The 19,269-nt window shown below is 41.4% G+C and overlaps 2 protein-coding genes across 3 annotated transcripts; one reads left to right on the forward strand and one right to left on the reverse strand.

Moving 5' to 3' along the window:
* Positions 1–782: 782 nt before the first annotated feature.
* Positions 783–7,379, reverse strand: mtx3 (metaxin 3). Of its 2 annotated transcripts, XM_063489432.1 has the most exons (9): positions 7,296–7,379; positions 5,385–5,454; positions 4,766–4,842; positions 4,588–4,680; positions 4,326–4,508; positions 4,138–4,214; positions 3,079–3,257; positions 2,753–2,841; positions 783–2,609 (listed from the first exon to the last, which is right to left on the reverse strand). In XM_063489432.1, exons 1-9 carry the CDS (start codon positions 7,374–7,376, stop codon positions 2,514–2,516), a joined length of 945 nt encoding a protein of 314 aa, XP_063345502.1. In that variant the 5' UTR covers positions 7,377–7,379; the 3' UTR covers positions 783–2,513. The 2 variants fall into 2 exon arrangements, with proteins under 2 accessions (XP_063345502.1, XP_063345503.1); XM_063489433.1 differs by lacking the exon at positions 2,753–2,841 and having other exon boundaries at positions 2,506–2,609.
* On the forward strand, positions 5,461–19,214 carry thbs4a (thrombospondin 4a). Its single transcript, XM_063489431.1, has 23 exons — positions 5,461–7,161; positions 11,011–11,208; positions 11,312–11,559; positions 12,932–13,034; positions 13,129–13,220; positions 13,994–14,045; positions 14,133–14,332; positions 14,407–14,544; positions 14,641–14,721; positions 14,799–14,951; positions 15,080–15,184; positions 15,279–15,386; positions 15,849–16,008; positions 16,952–17,070; positions 17,153–17,205; positions 17,289–17,373; positions 17,472–17,568; positions 17,658–17,836; positions 17,918–17,966; positions 18,051–18,247; positions 18,379–18,551; positions 18,639–18,778; positions 18,873–19,214. Exons 2-23 carry the CDS (start codon positions 11,187–11,189, stop codon positions 18,926–18,928), a joined length of 2,610 nt encoding a protein of 869 aa, XP_063345501.1. The 5' UTR covers positions 5,461–7,161; positions 11,011–11,186; the 3' UTR covers positions 18,929–19,214.
* Positions 19,215–19,269: the final 55 nt, after the last annotated feature.

Genomic DNA, 19,269 nt, shown 5'->3' on the forward strand with positions numbered 1-19,269 from the left:
GCAGAGTACACCCTGGACAGGACACCAGTGTGTTGCAGGGACTGTCGGAGGAAGCTCCAGACCCTTCATTTGAACCAAGCACCTCTGTGCTGCAGATGTGTTTTGACTCATTTTCCTAATAATATGTCACCACTAGGGGGCCTTGGTGCTCCGTTAACTGTATTACTGTCTTTTTAAAAATAATCTTTCTGGAAGTTACGAGAACTGTAAACCTGATCTGAACCAAATGACCACAAAAAGAAACTGAAATCTAATTATTTTCCAGACAAGCTTTTTTCTTTTTTTGGTGTTTGTCCTAAAGATCGTATTTCCACCCATATGTATTTGTTACTCCATTTAGACTTTCAAATCCCCTTTTATAAGCAGGTTTGTGAGCCACAAGCGGTCATCACAGTTACATGCTTTTGGAGAGGACATTCGCAGTTATTGCGTCATTATTTTCCAGGCAATCACACCCTTTCCCCCTTCTCGCTCACCTCTGACACCTTTTATCATTTCTGGGAAAATGGAAAGAGGGAGGGAGCAGAAATGTGGAGGGTACACACATGCAACCCATCAGTGACCAGATGCTCCATGTGATGTACTGGATTCTTCGGCTGGAGCCTGGAGAAAAGCCCTCTGAAGAGGGACAGCCTTCCTGTGGTGGACAACACTCTGCTGGAGCCACCAGATTTCTCTTGATGCTATTTAATATTACTTGACAAACATATTGTTCCAGCACAGAAAGGCAGAAGATGACCGAAATTTCTAACAGATCCAAAATGTGGTATTTATTTCCAGCTACTGCACCCGCTTCCCAAACCATCCAGGAGAAATCTGAGCAGGATACTCGCCTTCACGTGACTGACTTGGACGATACCTGGAGTCAAGTATGCGTCGTTTCCTCTCAGCTTTCTCTGTGATTAATTTTTTCCAGGCTGAAGGCCAAAACCAGACAAAGAGCCCTCTATCCTCCCAACATCTAAACAAATGATCACACAGTCAGTCAGAGAGGTATGGCAGGCAACAGAGAAATCTTCTGTAATTGTTACTGGAAAAACCCAAAAGCATGCCTTGATGCATTGCCTTGGTTTGAAGATGGAGGAAAGATCAGCATTCAGAAATTAAACAGGATGGCGAGAGTCTGTGAGAAAGTTCTTGTCTGGTGTTAGAGGACATTCAACAATACTGGGGAAAAAAGCCAGAAACCGTTTTTATCATATATGTATTTTAACAGACACTTACAGATTGTGAGCAACAGAAATTACAAATATAATTTTGGATATATGTATCAAAATGATGAAGGACACAGTTAGCATGTTGACACTTGTACAAGACACGAGAAGTCATGAAGGCACACTTTTCCCTTATGGTCCTTACAAGACGGCTGACCAGCATCCCCCCCCCAGCACATCTGTTTCAGAGCACTGTGCTTTCAAGAGCATGCGGCCATGAAGTGAGTTTTTGGAAGGTCTGAGGTGAAGAGAAATCATATAAAGGAATCACACGGAGTAGAAACACTTCATCGAGGGAATTTCTAACTTTGTGGTCCAAATTATAGTGTTTAAAAAAAACAAACCAAGATAACTAATGAGACATTTCCAACCCTTTCAGTCTGTGGTACAGGAAATAATAGCAGCACAAAATTGAAACAAAACTGAGCGAAAATGGTAGTGGAAAAAAGAAAACGAAAGCAACAGCAGAAGTGAGTAGATTCTTACAGCCACATGACATCGTGAACAAAAAAAACATGATCCTCGGGTCACACACAAACACATTAGTCCCAAATATAATGCATGGATGGCCCTTCTCTTATCACATTTTGAACAAGTTGCTCCTTTTTAGAGGAAACAGGAAGTCAATTTCATTGATTATCCTCATAACAATATTTACAACTGTACACTCTGTACACAGCAGAGGAGCTGAAACAAAGTTAAATAAGTTAAATTAGTTACTCTTATAGTCATGTCCGCGCACATACTGTACATTACACCCATTCAAATGTTAACAGAATTTATGGAACATTTTAAAGTGGACACGAGGAAGGTACTTAAAGAGATCCTTGGTGGTAAAACATGTTAAGTGCTCTAGCTTAAAAGTGCTCTACTGTAGTGACCAAGGTCTCGAAAGTGTCCTCTAAACAAAACAAAAAAAAAGTGAAAAGGTTAAAAGAAAATCTGCCGAGTGGTCCACATTCAGAGGTTAAACTGTGCTGCTGATTTTCCCTGCTGGACTTTTTCTTTGAACTTTCTGTGTCTTTCTCATCAAGCACCACTTCACAGCAATCCATCGCTGACCACATACATGCACGCTTCATTTTTTTTTTTTAAAGCCTCGCATGCACTGTCACTTCTCTTCCAGACAAAATCTCTCATCATTATCTTAAAATAGCCTCTTATATTTATATAGTTATGCTTCCATTCAGTTTTTGTTTGTTCGTTTGTTTTTTAGAGTCATGTTCTGAACAGCACCTTATGTGTGCAGGGTGCTGCTCTGCGATTCATAGAGACGGAGCAGGATTTAAAGGTCAGGTGTTAGGCAGGAGTAGAGCTCTTCGCACTGGACAGACTGGGTTTGGGCTCTGGTCTGTGGGGTTTGTGCTGTGGGCTGCTGCGCAGGTTGTCATCCATCTACAGCAAAAGGATGTACAGTTTAGTTAGTGCCCACAAGCACAAGCGAGAAATTAAAACACACCATAAACACGACTGAGATGGTACCTGCAGAAAGCAACTATGAACACATGCAAAAGAAGAGAAAAGGAAAGCAGAAGCACCTTTTCTATGAGATTGGACTCTTTGTTTACAAGCTGAGTTAGTTTCTGGAGGTTGGCATCCATTGTTTCCTGAACAGGTGGGAGAGGACCTGGAGAGAGATCAGGCGAGGGAGCACAGACAGAAGAAGAAGAGGAAAAAGTAGAAAGCAGACAGTGAGTGGAACAGGAGCAGTGTTAGACTATTTAACACCCAGAATTAAAACCAACAGAAGAAAGAGAAGAAAGAAATATGTGCGAAGAATTAAAGTGCTGATGATGTTCTGTGTAAAGATGTTAGTTGTTTCAAGCGCTTACAAGTAAAAGCTATAACCACTATAGAGTATTACCAGCTTGTGCAGCAATCTTACAAAGGTGGTCCGAGCTGAAGTAGACCGCGAGGATGTTGTCACAGAAGCATGTAAGGTTATCCAGCTGTCTGAGATGGCTCTGCAGAGGGCTGCTGGGAAGACTGGCTTTATGAAGGGGAGCCAGGAAACCAAACACAAAGGCATCCAGACTGGTCGGCCTAAGAGCACAAACACACACATGTACAGAAACATACATTCAGACATGTCAGGACTTGACTTACAGGTCTTTATAAACCCTCAATCAGAAAATCTGTAAAGCAAAATTCTGTTGCTTTTTCCCTGCACAAAATAGAGCTGCGAAACGAATCAACTTTTCATTTAAAATTTCGCCTTCATGACAAATTATGGAAAACAAAAATGATTGAAATAAAATATTTTGCTGTGATAAAATATTCCTGATGTTGTTTTTCCCCTTCCTAAAAACTTAAACTCACAGAGTGTTTAATTCAGCTTGAGCCAGGATGATGGGAAAAAAGTATTTTATTAAAAAGAGCGATCACAAAGGAGTAAAAGTTGTAACCAGACTTCTGTATATGAGCTAACATGGGATCTGTCCTCATCAGCACTTGCAGGCTCGTGTGGTGGAAGTTCGGGCCGGTGGTCACTCCATTCTGGGCTAAAATGCTGACACATGCTACCAGAGAGTAATGAGAAGGCAGGAATCGAGCACGCTACAAGAACCAGTGTTGATCATCACCAGTCAAGCCCTCACATGGAGCCCCCAAAGGGAAGAGAAAGAGAGGACAGCCAATAAACACCTGGTGAAGAGTACTCCAGGTAAACACCCAGAAAACCTACGGAGGTGAAGGACTAAAGAATAAAGAACTTTGTTTATTCCATGTATTCATTTTTAATAGGTTTTCAGCTGAATTGCAATCCAAGGACAAGCAAAGATAAAAAGCTCTCAAATAAATCAGAATTATGCGAGTTTTTCAGGTTTTTTTAGTCTATTCTGCTTCCCCATAGCAGTCTAAATGTGGAGTGCATGAATGCTTCTCTAACTAAACACAAAAAGTATGCAAACACTGGAGAACTCACGAGTTGCCAAAGAAGAAGTTAGCTGTTCCCAGTCTGTAGGAGAGCAAGTTCAGGCACTCTTTAGCATCACTGTAGATCTACGGGACACACAGAGAGAGACACATTTACAGCTCTGAAAAAACAGAATCTCACTCCAGGTGAAGTTTAAACTGTGTCTAAGCGATGCATCGGTACAGAGCGGCGTTTACCTTTCCCTCCACCTCAGAGATTCTGTGCAGCGGCGCCTCTCCTGTGGTTAGAAGGATGCGGGAGAGGGCGCCGCTGGCGAGACGTCCTGGTACGAGAAAATTCAGCGGGAATGGCGAGCGTGAGGCGAACCAGGGCCGTGTTAGATTGGAGTAGTTTTCTGCATCGACCCAGAACGTGTGCAGCTGTGGGACGCAGACATCACCCTGTTAGCTTACGACCAGATGTTGTCAGGGAAACAGCAAAAGGAAAGACGGAGCTTACCAGAGCTGGTCGCAGCTTCTCCTCCAGCAGAGCGATGTAAGCCATCGTGTCTGCTCCTTGTCTGGCTGTCAGCTCATAGTCTGCATTAAAACTCTGTTTAAAAAAAAAAATAGATGTAGAGATTTATAGATTTGGCTAAACAGTTTAGGACACATGCTGAAGAAGCAGGCACACTCACTTGTTTCCTCAGAAAGTTAAGAATTTGTGTTGGTTCTTGAACTGCAGTGTCACCACAAAGCAATTCTGGGACAGTCACTGTGATTAATAGGAAACACACATTAAAGTTGGATATTACAACTGACTAATGTCTTATTAAAGACAATCAAGTTCATCATGCTCAATGTAATTTACATTTACCAGCCACAACGGGGAGGCTGGTACTGCTTTAATCATGTGTGTGCGTGCTATCAAGGCAAAATGCGGTCTCTCGAGAAATAAACTGTGGGAAGAACTGCCTCAGAGATGGCTCTGAGTACTCTGGCAGGCGTTTACACGGAAGAGTTTGTTAAGTCTGTGCCACAACCGTGCAAGACGCAGTCGCAAAACCTTTGCAAGTGTGCTGCAGAGATCAAAAGGCGTGGTTCAGAAACTCACAGATCTTGGAGTTTCAATATGTAAATATTTATTTAATTTAAGATGCATGAACAGATACAAATATTTTAAAAGAATGCATGAATTATGCATTCTTTATAACTATATGTACAGTTATATATTCTTTTACGGGTTCACTGATTCTCTGTTTAAGGTATGCAGAGCCTAAAACTGCAAGACTGTGTTTATGGGAGGCTGCAGCCCACCTGTGATTGTTTTCCATGTCCAGTCTATTGGAGAAACTGTGACTTTTGCCCCAGAAAACTTGGTGTATGCCTGAAAGAAAACACGGGTTAGGGAAGGTTTTAAAAAATATACCACTTATAGTTCAAATGTAATGTTATGTTGGAACAAATGATCTAAGAGTACTACAGGATAAAACTACTTTCAGGAAGATGAGTACTAGACTTTTTAGAGCCACAGTGCAGGACTGTGACACTTTAATCAAAGTTTTACACAATCTCAGTCTTGTAGTACAGATGAAAGCTCGCCGTAATCAAGCAGGACTTTGGCATCGACTGCAAATTCTAATTTGGCACAGGGACACTATGATTACAGCGCTCACCTTCAACAGCTCCAGAGAAAGAGAAAATGTAAATAAAATAACAACAATTAGAAGAAAAATAAAAATGCATCAAAATAAAGACCAGCAGGTGCAAAGGTTAGGGCTACAGGGGACTATTGTAAAGGTGGGTCATTCCACCATCTTTTAAAAAACTGGGGCAGACACCTATATCTATTTTGTTCTATTCAGATTAAACTATCGATTGATTTTTTTTTTGGTGGTTTTTTTGGTACAACTTCCCATATTTGTTCAATTCATCATGAAAGTGGAATCAAAATAACATTTTGTGACTGAAAGTTTAGTGTTAATAAAAACACTATATATGTCTTATTTAGCAGTATAGTGAAATGTAACTTTATTGCATTCAGAAATTGTCACTAGTTGTCTTTTGCAATGTGAAGTTTTTTTTTATTAGTGTGTGCTCAAATATGAGAGTATACAGGACAGCTTTAGTTTAGTTTTTCAGATTTTAGCTAATCAGTATTCACACAGTTTTTGAGATATTCATGTTCAAACACTGGTTCAGATTTTTGTTTTTTAAAATGGGTTGACGCACCAGTTTTCACAAAAATATATCTTGAAACACAAAGCACAAGTTTCAAACCGATAATTATACATGTTCAAACTTTGAACTATAAAATGTTTAGGCAAATTTGATGATTTGAATCGAAGAGACCCAGCTGCAATAACCTTTTAGTAAAAGAAAGTCACTTTCAGTGTTTACAATGATCTACAACACACACAAACACAAAACAGCAAATCACAACATACTATAAATAAACCATAACTAAATCAATACATAATTATTTTCTAAATCAAGAAAGGTTTGCCAAAACAAAATGATGCATTCAAAACAAAAAAATTCACATTTGCTTCCAAAAACATTAAACTACATTAAAACTTCTTTTTTTAAATTGAGTAAAAGGTTCAAGAAGAAATGGAGAGGGCACACTCTGTCCTGCTCCTTCGTACAATTAAATTGTAAGGCTGTTAAAGCCATCAGAGTCACAAAATTATTCCACTGAAATCTGACATTTAAACTAAGAAAAAGTGTCACCTTGTGGCAAAAGCTGCAACTACATGCACCCAATGACAGATAACATGTTAGCAGCAAAAAACTGTTAATTTTCGGACGGTGTTATCAGGTTAACTATCATCTACAGCTTTTTAGCGAAAATCCTTCAAATACACCTGAAAATATAAATATTTTTTAAATCCGAGGCTCAACCAGCTGACCTTGAGAGATCACAGCTTTTCAAACAATGGGAGTGACTTATGACAGCCAGCTACACGTGAAGGACAAACCCTGCAGCCAGCACACCGTGACTCTGTGCTTGGGACATGAAGTCCAGCTGGACACGCCGTTATTTTCTATCCTGCACATCGATGCGGCTAACTTACCAGGCAAGCTGCAGCAGGTAAGTTAGCACGGAGGCTAACCGCAAGGGACAAGAGAGGAGACGCAAAGCAAACCGGAGACGTGACGTGCGGTTTTAAAAGCGGCTCCAGGTGCACTGAGCGTGTTGTGTTTGTAAACAGGCTGTGAGCTTACCAGAACTATGAGGGACTCGGTGTGAACAGACGGCAAACCCCAGTCTCCTCCCCAGCATCTCAGCTCCATGGCAGCCGCCATGTTTTGGTTCATTCAACGGGACACTGACGTCACAGGGTACCTTTCACATCAGAGCCTCCAGGGTTAAAAAAAAAGAAACAGAAACAGAAAAAATCAAGTCACATAACAAATATTAAGGGTTTTCTGTAACTCTTTTTTATAAACATTTATTAATTCTTCTATTTATTGATTCATAATTCAGTACTGTTTTTTTTTCTTTTAAAAAAGCGTTGTTTTTCAGTCAAATTATTTTAAACAAAGATACTGGCCCAGCTTTTTCATGGCTGCTTCCACAGTGTGAAACAGTCTCTGTGGGACTGCAGGTCACATGGCAGCAGCATTATGTGTTTAGGCATGTACGCATAGTCAAGGCAGCTTGGGGAAGTTCAATCAGAGTGGGGTAGGAAGGAGATTGAGACTACTTTGCGCATGGCATGGTTGTTGGTGGCAGACGTGCTGTCCTGAGCATTTCAATTTTTTTCCCCGCACAACCATTTCTGGGGTTTACAGAGAATGGTGCAAAAAGAAGACAATATCCAGTGAGCAGCAGTTCTCTGGGTGAAATTGCCTGGTTGATGTGAGAGGAGAATGGCCACACTGATTTGAGCTGACAGGGAGGAAACAGTAACAGTGAATAACTTTTTTTTTTTTTATCAGCGAGGTATGCAGAACAGCATTTTTGAAGACACAGTACTTTGAAGCCTTAAGGCAGGTGGGCTTCACCAGATGCCTCTTCTGTCAGCTAAGAACAGGAAACTGAGGCCACAGTTCACATGGGCTCACCAAGATTGTACAGGGAAAAACATGTTGCCAGGTCTGATGAGCCTTCATAACTGCTGACACATTCGGATGGAAGGGTAAACAGAATGAAAGCACGGATCCATCCTGCCTTGGATCAACTGTTCAGACTCCTGGTGGTGGTGTAATAGTGTTGCAGATATTTTGGCACACACAGATGGTTCTTAGTACTAACTGAGTATCGTTTAAACGCCACAGCCTACCTGCGTATTGTTGCTGATCAGTGTGCCCATTGTCGGATGGCTGCTTCCAGCAGGATAACAAGCCGTGTCACAAAACTCAAATCATCTCAGTCTGGCTTCTTCAGCATGATAGTGAGTTCAGTGTACTCAAACGGCATCCTCAGTGACAAGCTCTCAATCCAGTAAAGCATCTTTGGGATGCCATGGTTTGGGAGAGTCACATTAGATATTTGCAGCAACTGTGTGATGCTATCATATCAATATGGACCAAAATCTCAGAGTAATTTTTCCAGAAGCTTTTTCTATCTATGCCACAAAGGATTAATGCTGGTGAAGGCAAAATGGGGTCCAACCCACCTTCTAGCAAGTGGACAGTGAGTGTGTATTATACAGCAGCTACAGTCGTTCTTGATTTATCCTTTATTTGTTCCTTGCCTTGCTCCTTAGATACTTCCAGGCAAATTTGGAGCTATGGTGATGAGGTTAGCAAGAAAAGCAAATACTCAGTGAATAAATGTTAATTGTAATTAAACTCTTTGATCAGCAACTAAGTCATGTGGTTAATGTTTCTCCAGTGTTTATGCCGCTATTATGGCAATACTTCAGAGCCAGAAATGACATGCTGAAAAAGTCATATCACTCAGTTTCTCTTTAATGTTCTCTAGTTTCATACATTTAAAACAGCAATCTGTCACGAAACACTGATTTATTAAACAGCAGCAATGGAACAAGCAATCATTTCATATTTTGATTTCCATGTAAAGTAGTAATTTCCATTTCAGTGTTATTTTATTGATTATTATTTTTATCCGCCAGAGCAAAACGTCTGTCCAAGAGCTGATAGGCAGACTGTTAAAGACTGCCAGGTGTTTGTTCAAAGGCCAGGCAGCCAGACACAGGCAGATGTACCGCAATAACGCACCGAGGGATGGTAAATGTCTCTCACTGGCTCGAACCAGCAGCTGAGATGTTGAAATGTACTTGAGGTTAGTTAAAGGAGAAAGCATTAAGACAAGCACCAGACATCTATCATCAAATGTTTCCAGGACTGAAAACTGCCCCGAGCCTCGCCCTCTCTGCTCCTCCTTTCCTGCATTCTCCTTCTTAAAAGAAGCTTCGCAGAGGTACAAAGAACCCGTTACATTAAATCAGTTTAAAATTAAAAACATCTGCTGTAGAATTATGCAGTTCAGCTGGCTTACTGAGGATGAGCCAGGGCATCGGATCCTCATTTATGGCACACATTCATGATGTTTGTGAAAAAAATAACAACAGCCAGCTGGAATCAAAATGTTCCTCCCTTGAGCTTTACAGGCATCTGGTTGGAGAGTTGGCTGTCTCTATACAGTGTGATTTAAAGCACTTTTCAGCTACTTTATTACAAATCTCCCAATGTAGCATGACTCTAAATAAAAAAATGGGTCATAAATACATAAATCCTGCACACATTTAGCTCGTACAGTATGTGAAGAGGAAAAGCCTGACAGTCATTTTCAGAATCAAACAACTTTCCAATTCCCTTTTTTAGTTTAAGTTTTACATTTCTTGTTTACAAATTATTTAATCCTAATTGCTCTAGCAAGGGGACACTCCCCCGCCCAGACTATTAAAATGGTCTCTTCACTGTGCCACTTTCGTAACAGTAGCAGACACTCCCCTTTGCTTTAAAGGCTGTGGCTGTGGACACAAGACCATCTCACCTCTGCTGAGATTTTGGTTCAAGATCTGGAGTTTTTATTTTCAGCCTGTGTGAGATCAGCTTATTGATCTTCAGAGGACAGTTCAGAAACAGGACTTCTTTTGAGGTGTGCCCCCCCTTTGAAGCACTGATGATTGGTATGTGCGTCAGAGCGGCAGCTCTGTCCCTGCTGCTGCAGCATCTGGTGCTCACTGTCACAGCTCAAGGTGTTGGTAAGTGCTGGCGGCATCTCGCTGTGCATGCCCTTCTGCAAAGCATGACATATTTTGTTTCTGTGTTCTTTATATGTTAAACTTAATCTTCTCTGCTGACATATTCCTAAAAAGCTTTTGTTTGAAAGTGAGTTGCACAAAAAAAGGGAGGGAGGGGGTAGCTTTGGTGATGGTAATTGCTGGAAATTAGGTTGGCTTTTTTGTGGCTTGTAGAGTTTTATGTCCAGGATCCAGTAACAGTCTGACCTAAATAAGGTGGTAGAAGGACACTAACCGTCATCTGAGAATTGCATTTGCAAATCTTTGATTTTCCTGGAATCTACATGCAGATCTTTCCGTGCAATTTCTTGTCACTTTGTATTATTTCTGAAATTCCACTAATGGCAATGTGAAAGTGTGTGAGTGGGTGTTTGTGTGCGTGAGTGTGAGGCAGCGGGTTTGTTCCAATGGAAAAAGTTTACTGCTGGACCTTTCTGCAGCTCCCGTCTACCACTCCATAAAACACACAGCAGGGTGCTGACATGAATGCACACATGTGCACACTCGCAAACACACAAATACACAGGTACACTGTGACACATAATAAAACACCACAGTGCACTGACTCAGCAGCAGCAAAACAAAGTGTGCTGGGAGTCGCAGCCAATAAGACAAAATACTGAAAATGCTTAGAGGAACTGTTCATTTGCTTTGTTTTAAAAATATGTCTTTTCTTCTCACAATTGTGGTATAGTGCTAATCCAGTGTTCTCCTCCTTTTGTTAGTCTACGACCTGCTGGTGTCACCAGACTGTCTGCCAGACTTGCTCCAAGGAAGCTTGAAGAACAAAGGAAGAGATGAGGCTTTCCTGCTCTCGTCCTTTAGGCTCCACAGCAAGGCACCCACCTCTCTCTTCAGTGTCATCAACCCCACAGACAACACTAAATACCTTGACCTCACCATGCAAGCCAAACTGAGCAAAGGTGAACACTGACACATACTGAGGAGCCTGTGGCAAATGCAGGCCACTCTATTCTTTGTTTTAGCTTCTTTACAGCTTTCATTCAAGCGTCTCTATATCTGCAGTGACTGTTCGTTACCAGAAGACTGATGGCAGATTTGGTACAACCAGTTTCAACCATGCATCCCTGGCAGATGGACAAGAGCACCACGTGATGCTCCATGCCAGCGGTCTACAGCGTGGCCCTGGTCGTGTTCACATCTATGTAGACTGCAGGCTGGCTCACACTTTGGATGGTGTGCCAGCCGCGTTTGGGTCACTTCCACAAGGTCCCAACAAGGTGGCACTCAGGACGCTGCAGTCAAGAGGACAGGTGAATGAGAAGTTTGTAGCTGAGAAAAAATGTACTGACGATATGCTGCATGGAAACAAAAACAGTTACGTTTCATGATCTCATTTTGAGTATATTATTTTGAATAAGAAACAACCCCATGTTTCTCTTCAGCCCGGCTGACAGAGTCAGAGCTCCATTGAACCAAATATTCGGTTGTATTGTAACTGTAACCAGTAATGACTTCATGAATTTCTTTAAAAATAACATTTTAATAATTAGAGAAAAAATTACAACCATCTCACAGATGTATCATTACATACAGCTGCTTTCAATACTATTGATATTTATTTAGAGTTTTTCCCTCTGATTGATCTTTTTGGGTCAATGCCAGTAATTACTTCCTCCAAATCATCAACGTGTCCTTTAGACCCCGTTCCTACAAGAGTGCTCAAAGAAGTCCTACCATTAATTAATGCTTCAATCTTAAATACAATGAACCTATCTCTATTAATCACCTCTGTACCACAGGGCATCAAGCTGGCAGTAATTAAACCGTTACTTAAAAAATCACTTCACTCAGTTATCTTAGCTAATTATAGGCCAATCTCAAACCTTCCTTTTATCTCAGAAAATCTTAAAAGAGTAGTTGTAAAACATTTAACAGATCATCTGCAGGGGAATGGTTTATTTGAAGAGTTTCAGTCAGGTTTCAGAGCTCATCACAGTTCAGAAACGGCTTTAGTGAAGGTTACAAATAATCTTCTTATGGCCTCTGACGGTGGACTCATCTCTGTGCTTGTCCTGCTAAACCTCAGTTCAATACTGTTGAGCATAATATTTTATTACAGAGAATAGAGCATGTCATAGAAATTAAAGATACTCACTGCAGTGGTTTGAATCATATCTATCTAATAGATATTAGATATATAATTTCCTCTTCACACACAAAGGTTAATTATGGAGTTCCACAGGGTTCTGTGTTAGGAACAATTCTGTTTACATCATACATGCTTCCCTAGGCAGTATCATTACAAGGCATAGCATACATTTTAACTGCTATGTAGATGACACCCAGCTCTATCTGTCAAAGAAGCCAGAAAACACACACACACAAGTTAGTTTAACTGCTGGAATGTCGTAAAACATAAAGACCCGGGTGACCACTCATTTTCAGTTTCTAAATTCAGATAAAACTGAGGTTATGGTTCTCTGCCCTAAAAAATAAGAAAGAAATATGATATGACTAGCCATTATAATTAATTATAATATTATAATTAGAATATAAAGTGCCTTGAGGCAACTGTTGTTGTGATTTGGCACTATACAAATAAAATTGAACTGAATTTAATATTCCAATTAAACATTCTCACTCTGCTCCTGTAGTTTATTCTGTTGTTGTTAATTCTATAAGGGTGAAGTGACAGACTTGAAGCTGGTGATAGAGGACACCATAGACAATGTGGCCACTCTGCAAGACTGCACCATGGATCAAGCTGAATCTCTGCAGCTGCTGGGTGAGTTACAGCACGCTGCATCACATCACTGGACATTTCTCTTCTTGCAGATGTGATTTTGACTGTCTAATTATGATTTGCAAAATCTGCACAGCACTGCAAGGTGGCAGGATGATGCAAGATCAGGCCACCATAACAGAGCTGAAGAGCATGTTATCTGAGATGAAGGAGCTGCTCAACCAGCAGGTAACCTCTTCTGCATGCCGGTCTTGTGTCTCTCTCTCATGGATAGCTACTTGGATGGATTCAGGGGCTAAATACAGAAAAAAATAAAATGAAAGGGCATCCGAGCATTTTTAACACAGAGCTTCAATAAGCAGATCTATAATGATGATGTTGTTTATCGCTTTTATGGATGTTTTTCTGAATGCACTTTGATGCTGAGATAAAATGAAATGCCTGGGGGTTGCTGGTAGAGAAGAGACTTCCTAGGTTGTTTAGTAAAATATGCTGCATTTAAAATAAAAGACGGGGGCATATTCACAACAGAATTGGTTTTGCATTGTAACATCAGCTTTTTGCTGTGAAATGTGAGAATCCAGACTGTGAAAACCTGCTGCTTTTGTCTGAAGGTGTCTTGTTTCAAGGATTTATGTAACCCTTTGCATCAGACAGCTGAGTAAAAGCAAAAATCACACATTCAACGTACCAGCAGATAGAAGTGCATGCTTTCAGATTATCATCTAAAGCAAAGGATTTATTAGGCGATAAGACATCAAACTGAGAGCCGGAGGCGATAACAGACTATTATCACATATACAGAGAGAACTGCTTATGTAAGGAAACACTTATCTTGGCGGAAACACATTTAAAACCTTATCAAGCCTCAGTTGCATTTTTACAAGTTATTGAAAGGTAAAAATCTGGTTTGCCTCCTTTGATAAGCTGTAAAGTGATGACACTAATACCCAAGCATACAGTTTATGAACAGTTTTACACTCTGTGTCTTTGTGCCTAAGATTAAGGAGACACATCATCTCAGGAATATCATCACAGAGTGTCTGAGCTGTGGTAAGCAATACAGAAACAATGTACTCATTTACAGTATTTAAACACTAAAGGGACCTTTTAACCTTTATCTTTGCCTGTGTGCTCCAGACAGAATTAATGGCGATCCAAACAAACATCCTGTTCCAACGCCTCAGAACTTTCTCATGCCTGACCCCCCGGCTCCGTGCCCACTTGGGACCTGTTTCAGACAGGACATGTGTGTCCGCTCCCCGTCGGGGTCTTTCCAGTGTTCCCCCTGTCCTGATGGATTTACAGGAGATGGAGTGTATTGTGATGATGTAGATGAGGTATGAATTGAGTACAACTGAGTCCAAGTAGCACTAGCTAGGATTCGACCATCTTGTTTTTCTTTGTGTTTCAGTGCCAGTTTAATCCATGCTTTCCTGGTGTTCGGTGCGTAAACACTGCTCCTGGCTTCCGCTGTGAGAAATGCCCCCGAGGATACACTGGACCAGAGTTAAATGGAGTGGGAGTTTCATATGCTAAGACTCACAAACAGGTAAAACAAAATAATGCACTACATAAGAGTAATTCTGTTTGATTCACCGCTTACAAAAACTTTTATTTTGTGTACTTTATGCACACTTTCTCTCAGGTGTGTGAAGACATAGATGAGTGTCTGGGCCCGCCTGAGAATGGAGGTTGCACTGCCAACTCACACTGCTACAACACTGCTGTAAGACCACAGGATCTGCATGGTGCATGCTTTCAGTGTATTGTTTTTACACATTTCTGACTCTGAACTCTGCACAGGGTTCCTTCCGCTGTGGCGAGTGTAAAGCTGGCTTCACAGGTGACCAGAATACAGGCTGCCATGGTACCAGACTTTGCCCCAACGGTCAACCAAACCCCTGTGACATCAATGCTGAGTGTGTTGTGGAAAGAGACGGCAGCATTAGCTGTATGGTAAGACTTTGTGAACAGAAGCATAAATATGAATATGAATAAGTTTATTGTTGTGCCACTCTAAACAGTGTATTGAAAATGTCATCACCACCCACCCCGACCCTCTTTTTTTTGTGTGTGTTTGTCAGTGTGGGGTTGGTTGGGCTGGCAATGGCTATGTGTGTGGAAAGGACACAGATATTGATGCATATCCTGATAATAAGCTTCGGTGCAGAGACAACAACTGTATCCAGGTACTACTTTCAACATACCCCACCTTCTCTCACATTCAGTTCATCCCAGTGTTAAAAAAAATGTGCTGCTTGTCTTTTCCTATTCGGTTTCCAGGATAACTGTGTGTTTGTGCCAAACTCTGGTCAAGAGGATGCAGACAGGGACGGGCTGGGTGACGCCTGTGATGATGATGCAGACAGTGATGGCATTATTAACATAGACGTGGGTGACTTCAGCCTCTGCATGTCTGGCATGCAGTGAACTTTGACTCTGTATAAAATTTATTTTTTTAAATCCAACAGATATATTATCCGATATATTCCATTGACCATGAAATGAAATGAAAATTTAAACAGTAAAAAAGTGATGGGAGAAACATACTTCAGCCAGGAGTGTTGATATTCCATAAGTTATCCACCAGAACTACAAACAACTAGCTAATCCAAGCACAGTCAGCCAGAGCATAAACAAGTAATCACCAACACGATTATTTTTAAACTGCATTGTCATTTTAAGATAATAATGCCAAAATATTAGAATAATAATTTTGGTAAGGATTCAATAACTGTCTGAAAGAAAGAAAAAAATATCAGTCAGCGTATCTGGTTATCAGATTCTGTATCGGTGTTGGTATCGGTCTTAAAAATCCCATATTTGTCAGCTCTGTTCATTTTTCTAACCCAGGATAACTGCTGGCTGGTTCCTAATGTGGACCAGAGGAACAGCGATAAGGATGTCCATGGCGACGCCTGTGACAACTGCAGAACAGTCGAAAATCCTTCACAGAGAGATACAGACAGAGACGGCCTAGGGGATGAATGCGACGATGACATGGATGGAGACGGTGTGTGCGCGTCTGTTATTATTTACTTAACACACAATAACTGTTGTACTCACTTAATTTTGTTTTCCTTTGCATCACCGAGTGTCAATGAAATCACTTCTGCAAATAGGTTGAGTGGTCATCATAATAAAAAGTGTAAAAGACTGACTATTAGTGACTTTATTGCATAAATTAACCATGACTAATCTGGGAACATAATGTGAAAACAAACAAAAATAAAAAAAGTAATTGAACTTTTTTAAAGGTTATCAGGTTACACAGCCTGTCTGGATCAGCGTGTCCAGACAGCCGTCACAGTTCTTTCTGGAGGATGCAGACAGAGACATTTTTGTTGCTTCAACTGGACTGACCTGTGCTTTATCTTTCCAAAACATCCTCCTGGTCTGTTTCTAATCCACATCCTCTACCAGTTAGGTCACTTTTTGAAAAACAACTTTTGTGTAATTTTAAAAAAACAAACAAAAAAAACAGTGTTGAATGTAAAAATGTTCCAACTGGAATTGTAAGCCTGTTTTCAAAAACCTTTCTCACATACCTCATTTGATTGGCCTTTCAGGTGACCTTTCATTTGCTCCACTGGAAACACAGTTTATTAGCACTGTGTTCCCACATGTAGGCATTTACGCATGTTGCATGTTTAGACTCTGTTTAGTGGACACTTTTTGCTCAGTTTGGCGGTGCTCCGAGCCTCTTGATCGTTTGGTTTGGTCTTTAACTCCAAGACTGGATTGCTAAGTGCTTGGTCATGTCTGTCTCCTCACTAAAAGCATTTTTCCACAGTAGGCCTCCGCCAGGCATTGAAGGCCACTGGAAACTATTTCACCTTCGTCTTAAACAAACACTGCCATCTGTTGATGTGTTTGACTGTGCTGAAGTCTGCATTCTGTCAATGTTCTTTTGTTTTGTTTTGTTTTACACATATCCTGATACTTTCTGTCCTCAGGCTTGAAAAATATTCTCGACAACTGCCCACGAGTCCCCAACCCAGATCAGAGAGACAGAGACAGTGATGGGGTGGGAGACGCCTGTGACAGCTGTCCTAATATGGCCAACCCCAACCAGGTAACAAACCACACAAGGGCATGAAACAGATTCATCAGCTGTGACACGTCTGACCACCAGTGTTTGTTTTGTCTACCCTCAGTCTGACTCAGATGATGACCTTGTAGGAGATACCTGTGATGATAATATAGACAGGTAAAGCCCACATCATGATCTGTGGCGTAAAAGTCTCCAAACATGTGTCAGACTTTTGATTTTCCCTACCTCGTCTTTGTTAGTGACGGTGACGGCCACCAGAACACAAAGGATAATTGTCCCACAGTCATCAACTCCGCTCAGCTGGACACGGACAAAGATGGAATGGTGTTTATCTCTTCTTTCAGTTTCATTCATTCAATCCAGCAGCAGTTCATCCTATACATTCCTCAATTATCCACCAATTTTGTGGGTTTTTTTGTTAGGGAGATGAATGTGACAATGACGACGATAACGACGGCATACTGGATGAAGACGACAACTGCAGACTAGTTGCCAATCCAGACCAAAGGGACTCTGATAGTTAGTATCTTTTGCTGTGTTGTGCTTGGATGTGCAGGAGTGAGCGCAGCGCGAGTTACTGTTTTCTAAGCGGCGTCGCTGTATTTCAGACAACAAAGTCGGAGACGCGTGCGAAGGAGACTTTGACAAAGACAGCGTCATCGACAGAATTGATCACTGCCCAGAGAACGCTGAGATCACCCTGACCGACTTCAGAGCCTATCAAACCGTGGTGCTGGACCCAGAGGGCGAGTCTCAGATCGACCCCAACTGGGTAGTTCTCAACCAGGTAAAAATGATAACATCACCTCAGTTTCAGAGACATCGATAACAGTTTTTCTTCAGCTTCACACTAATTTTTTCCTGACAGGGCATGGAGATAGTGCAGACCATGAACTCTGACCCTGGGCTTGCTGTAGGTAAGTATACTATCACACACCCATTCATAATTCACTTACCTAAACTTAATCAGCGCTGATCTGCGTTTCGTGTCCAATTTGCAGGCTACACAGCTTTCAGTGGCGTTGACTTTGAGGGAACTTTCCACGTGAACACCGTGACAGATGACGACTACGCCGGCTTCATTTTTGGCTACCAGGACTCCTCTTCCTTCTACGTAGTGATGTGGAAGCAGACAGAACAAACCTACTGGCAGGCCGCGCCCTTCAGAGCCGTTGCTGAGCCGGGAATACAGCTCAAGGTGTTGGGCATTAACACTTTCCACCATAAAGACCTCCCCTGTACCTTTTAAAAGAGTATATATCAATAAAGATTTGGTTTGATGAATTTGTGTCTGATCTTATTTCTTTTTTTTTCTTTTTTAATCTCCAGGTGGTGAAATCAAAGACAGGTCCCGGTGAATATCTGAGGAACTCCCTTTGGCACACAGGAAACACCGCTGACCAGGTGCGTCTACTGTGGAAGGATCCCAGGAACGTCGGCTGGAAAGACAAGGTTTCCTACCGCTGGTTCCTCCAGCACAGGCCGCAGGTTGGATACATCAGGTACAAACACATACACCTCATCACAGACACGTCCACGTTCGCTCTGTGTGAACTGACTCAGTAGTTTCACTTTGTGCATGGAACTAGGGCTCGCTTCTTTGAGGGTTCAAATCTGGTGGCGGACACTGGTGTGATCATTGACACCAGTATGAGAGGTGGGCGCCTGGGCGTGTTCTGCTTCTCTCAGGAAAACATCATCTGGTCCAATTTGAAGTACCGGTGCAACGGTAAGCATCTGCAAGCATCGGAAGACAGTCGAGTCATCCATGTGAGATGTAGATATGCTCATTTGATTTTTCTCTTTGTTTGCTTTTTCCACAGACACTATACCTGGTGACTACCAGGATGTGCTCAGAGCACAGAATGAAGGGCAGTAAGACACAGGAGAAACAACTTAAGCCCTGCTGTAAACATAGATTAAAGGGGCAGAGCGGCGGTGCTCTGAGCAGAGAACTAAAGTCAGATTAATGTCAGAGGAAACATCATGGGCAGTTTTGGGGATTGCATTATGAAGTTTTAGGAAAGCAAAACATTGGGCATTATATACTTAAATGCAATGTAACTGAAACAGCGCATTCACTTTGCAGTTTTTGTTTATATCTCTGAAATATCGCCTTCAGTTATCCAGTTTATGAATGCATTGTACATCTTAAGTACAATAAAATACTGAGCATTTTGCAAAATTCAAAGCATGTTCCCATTATTACCCATTTAAATG

The sequence above is a fragment of the Pelmatolapia mariae genome, linkage group LG12 (genome assembly GCF_036321145.2).
Source record: "Pelmatolapia mariae isolate MD_Pm_ZW linkage group LG12, Pm_UMD_F_2, whole genome shotgun sequence".
Classification (NCBI taxonomy): Eukaryota; Metazoa; Chordata; class Actinopteri; order Cichliformes; family Cichlidae; genus Pelmatolapia; species Pelmatolapia mariae.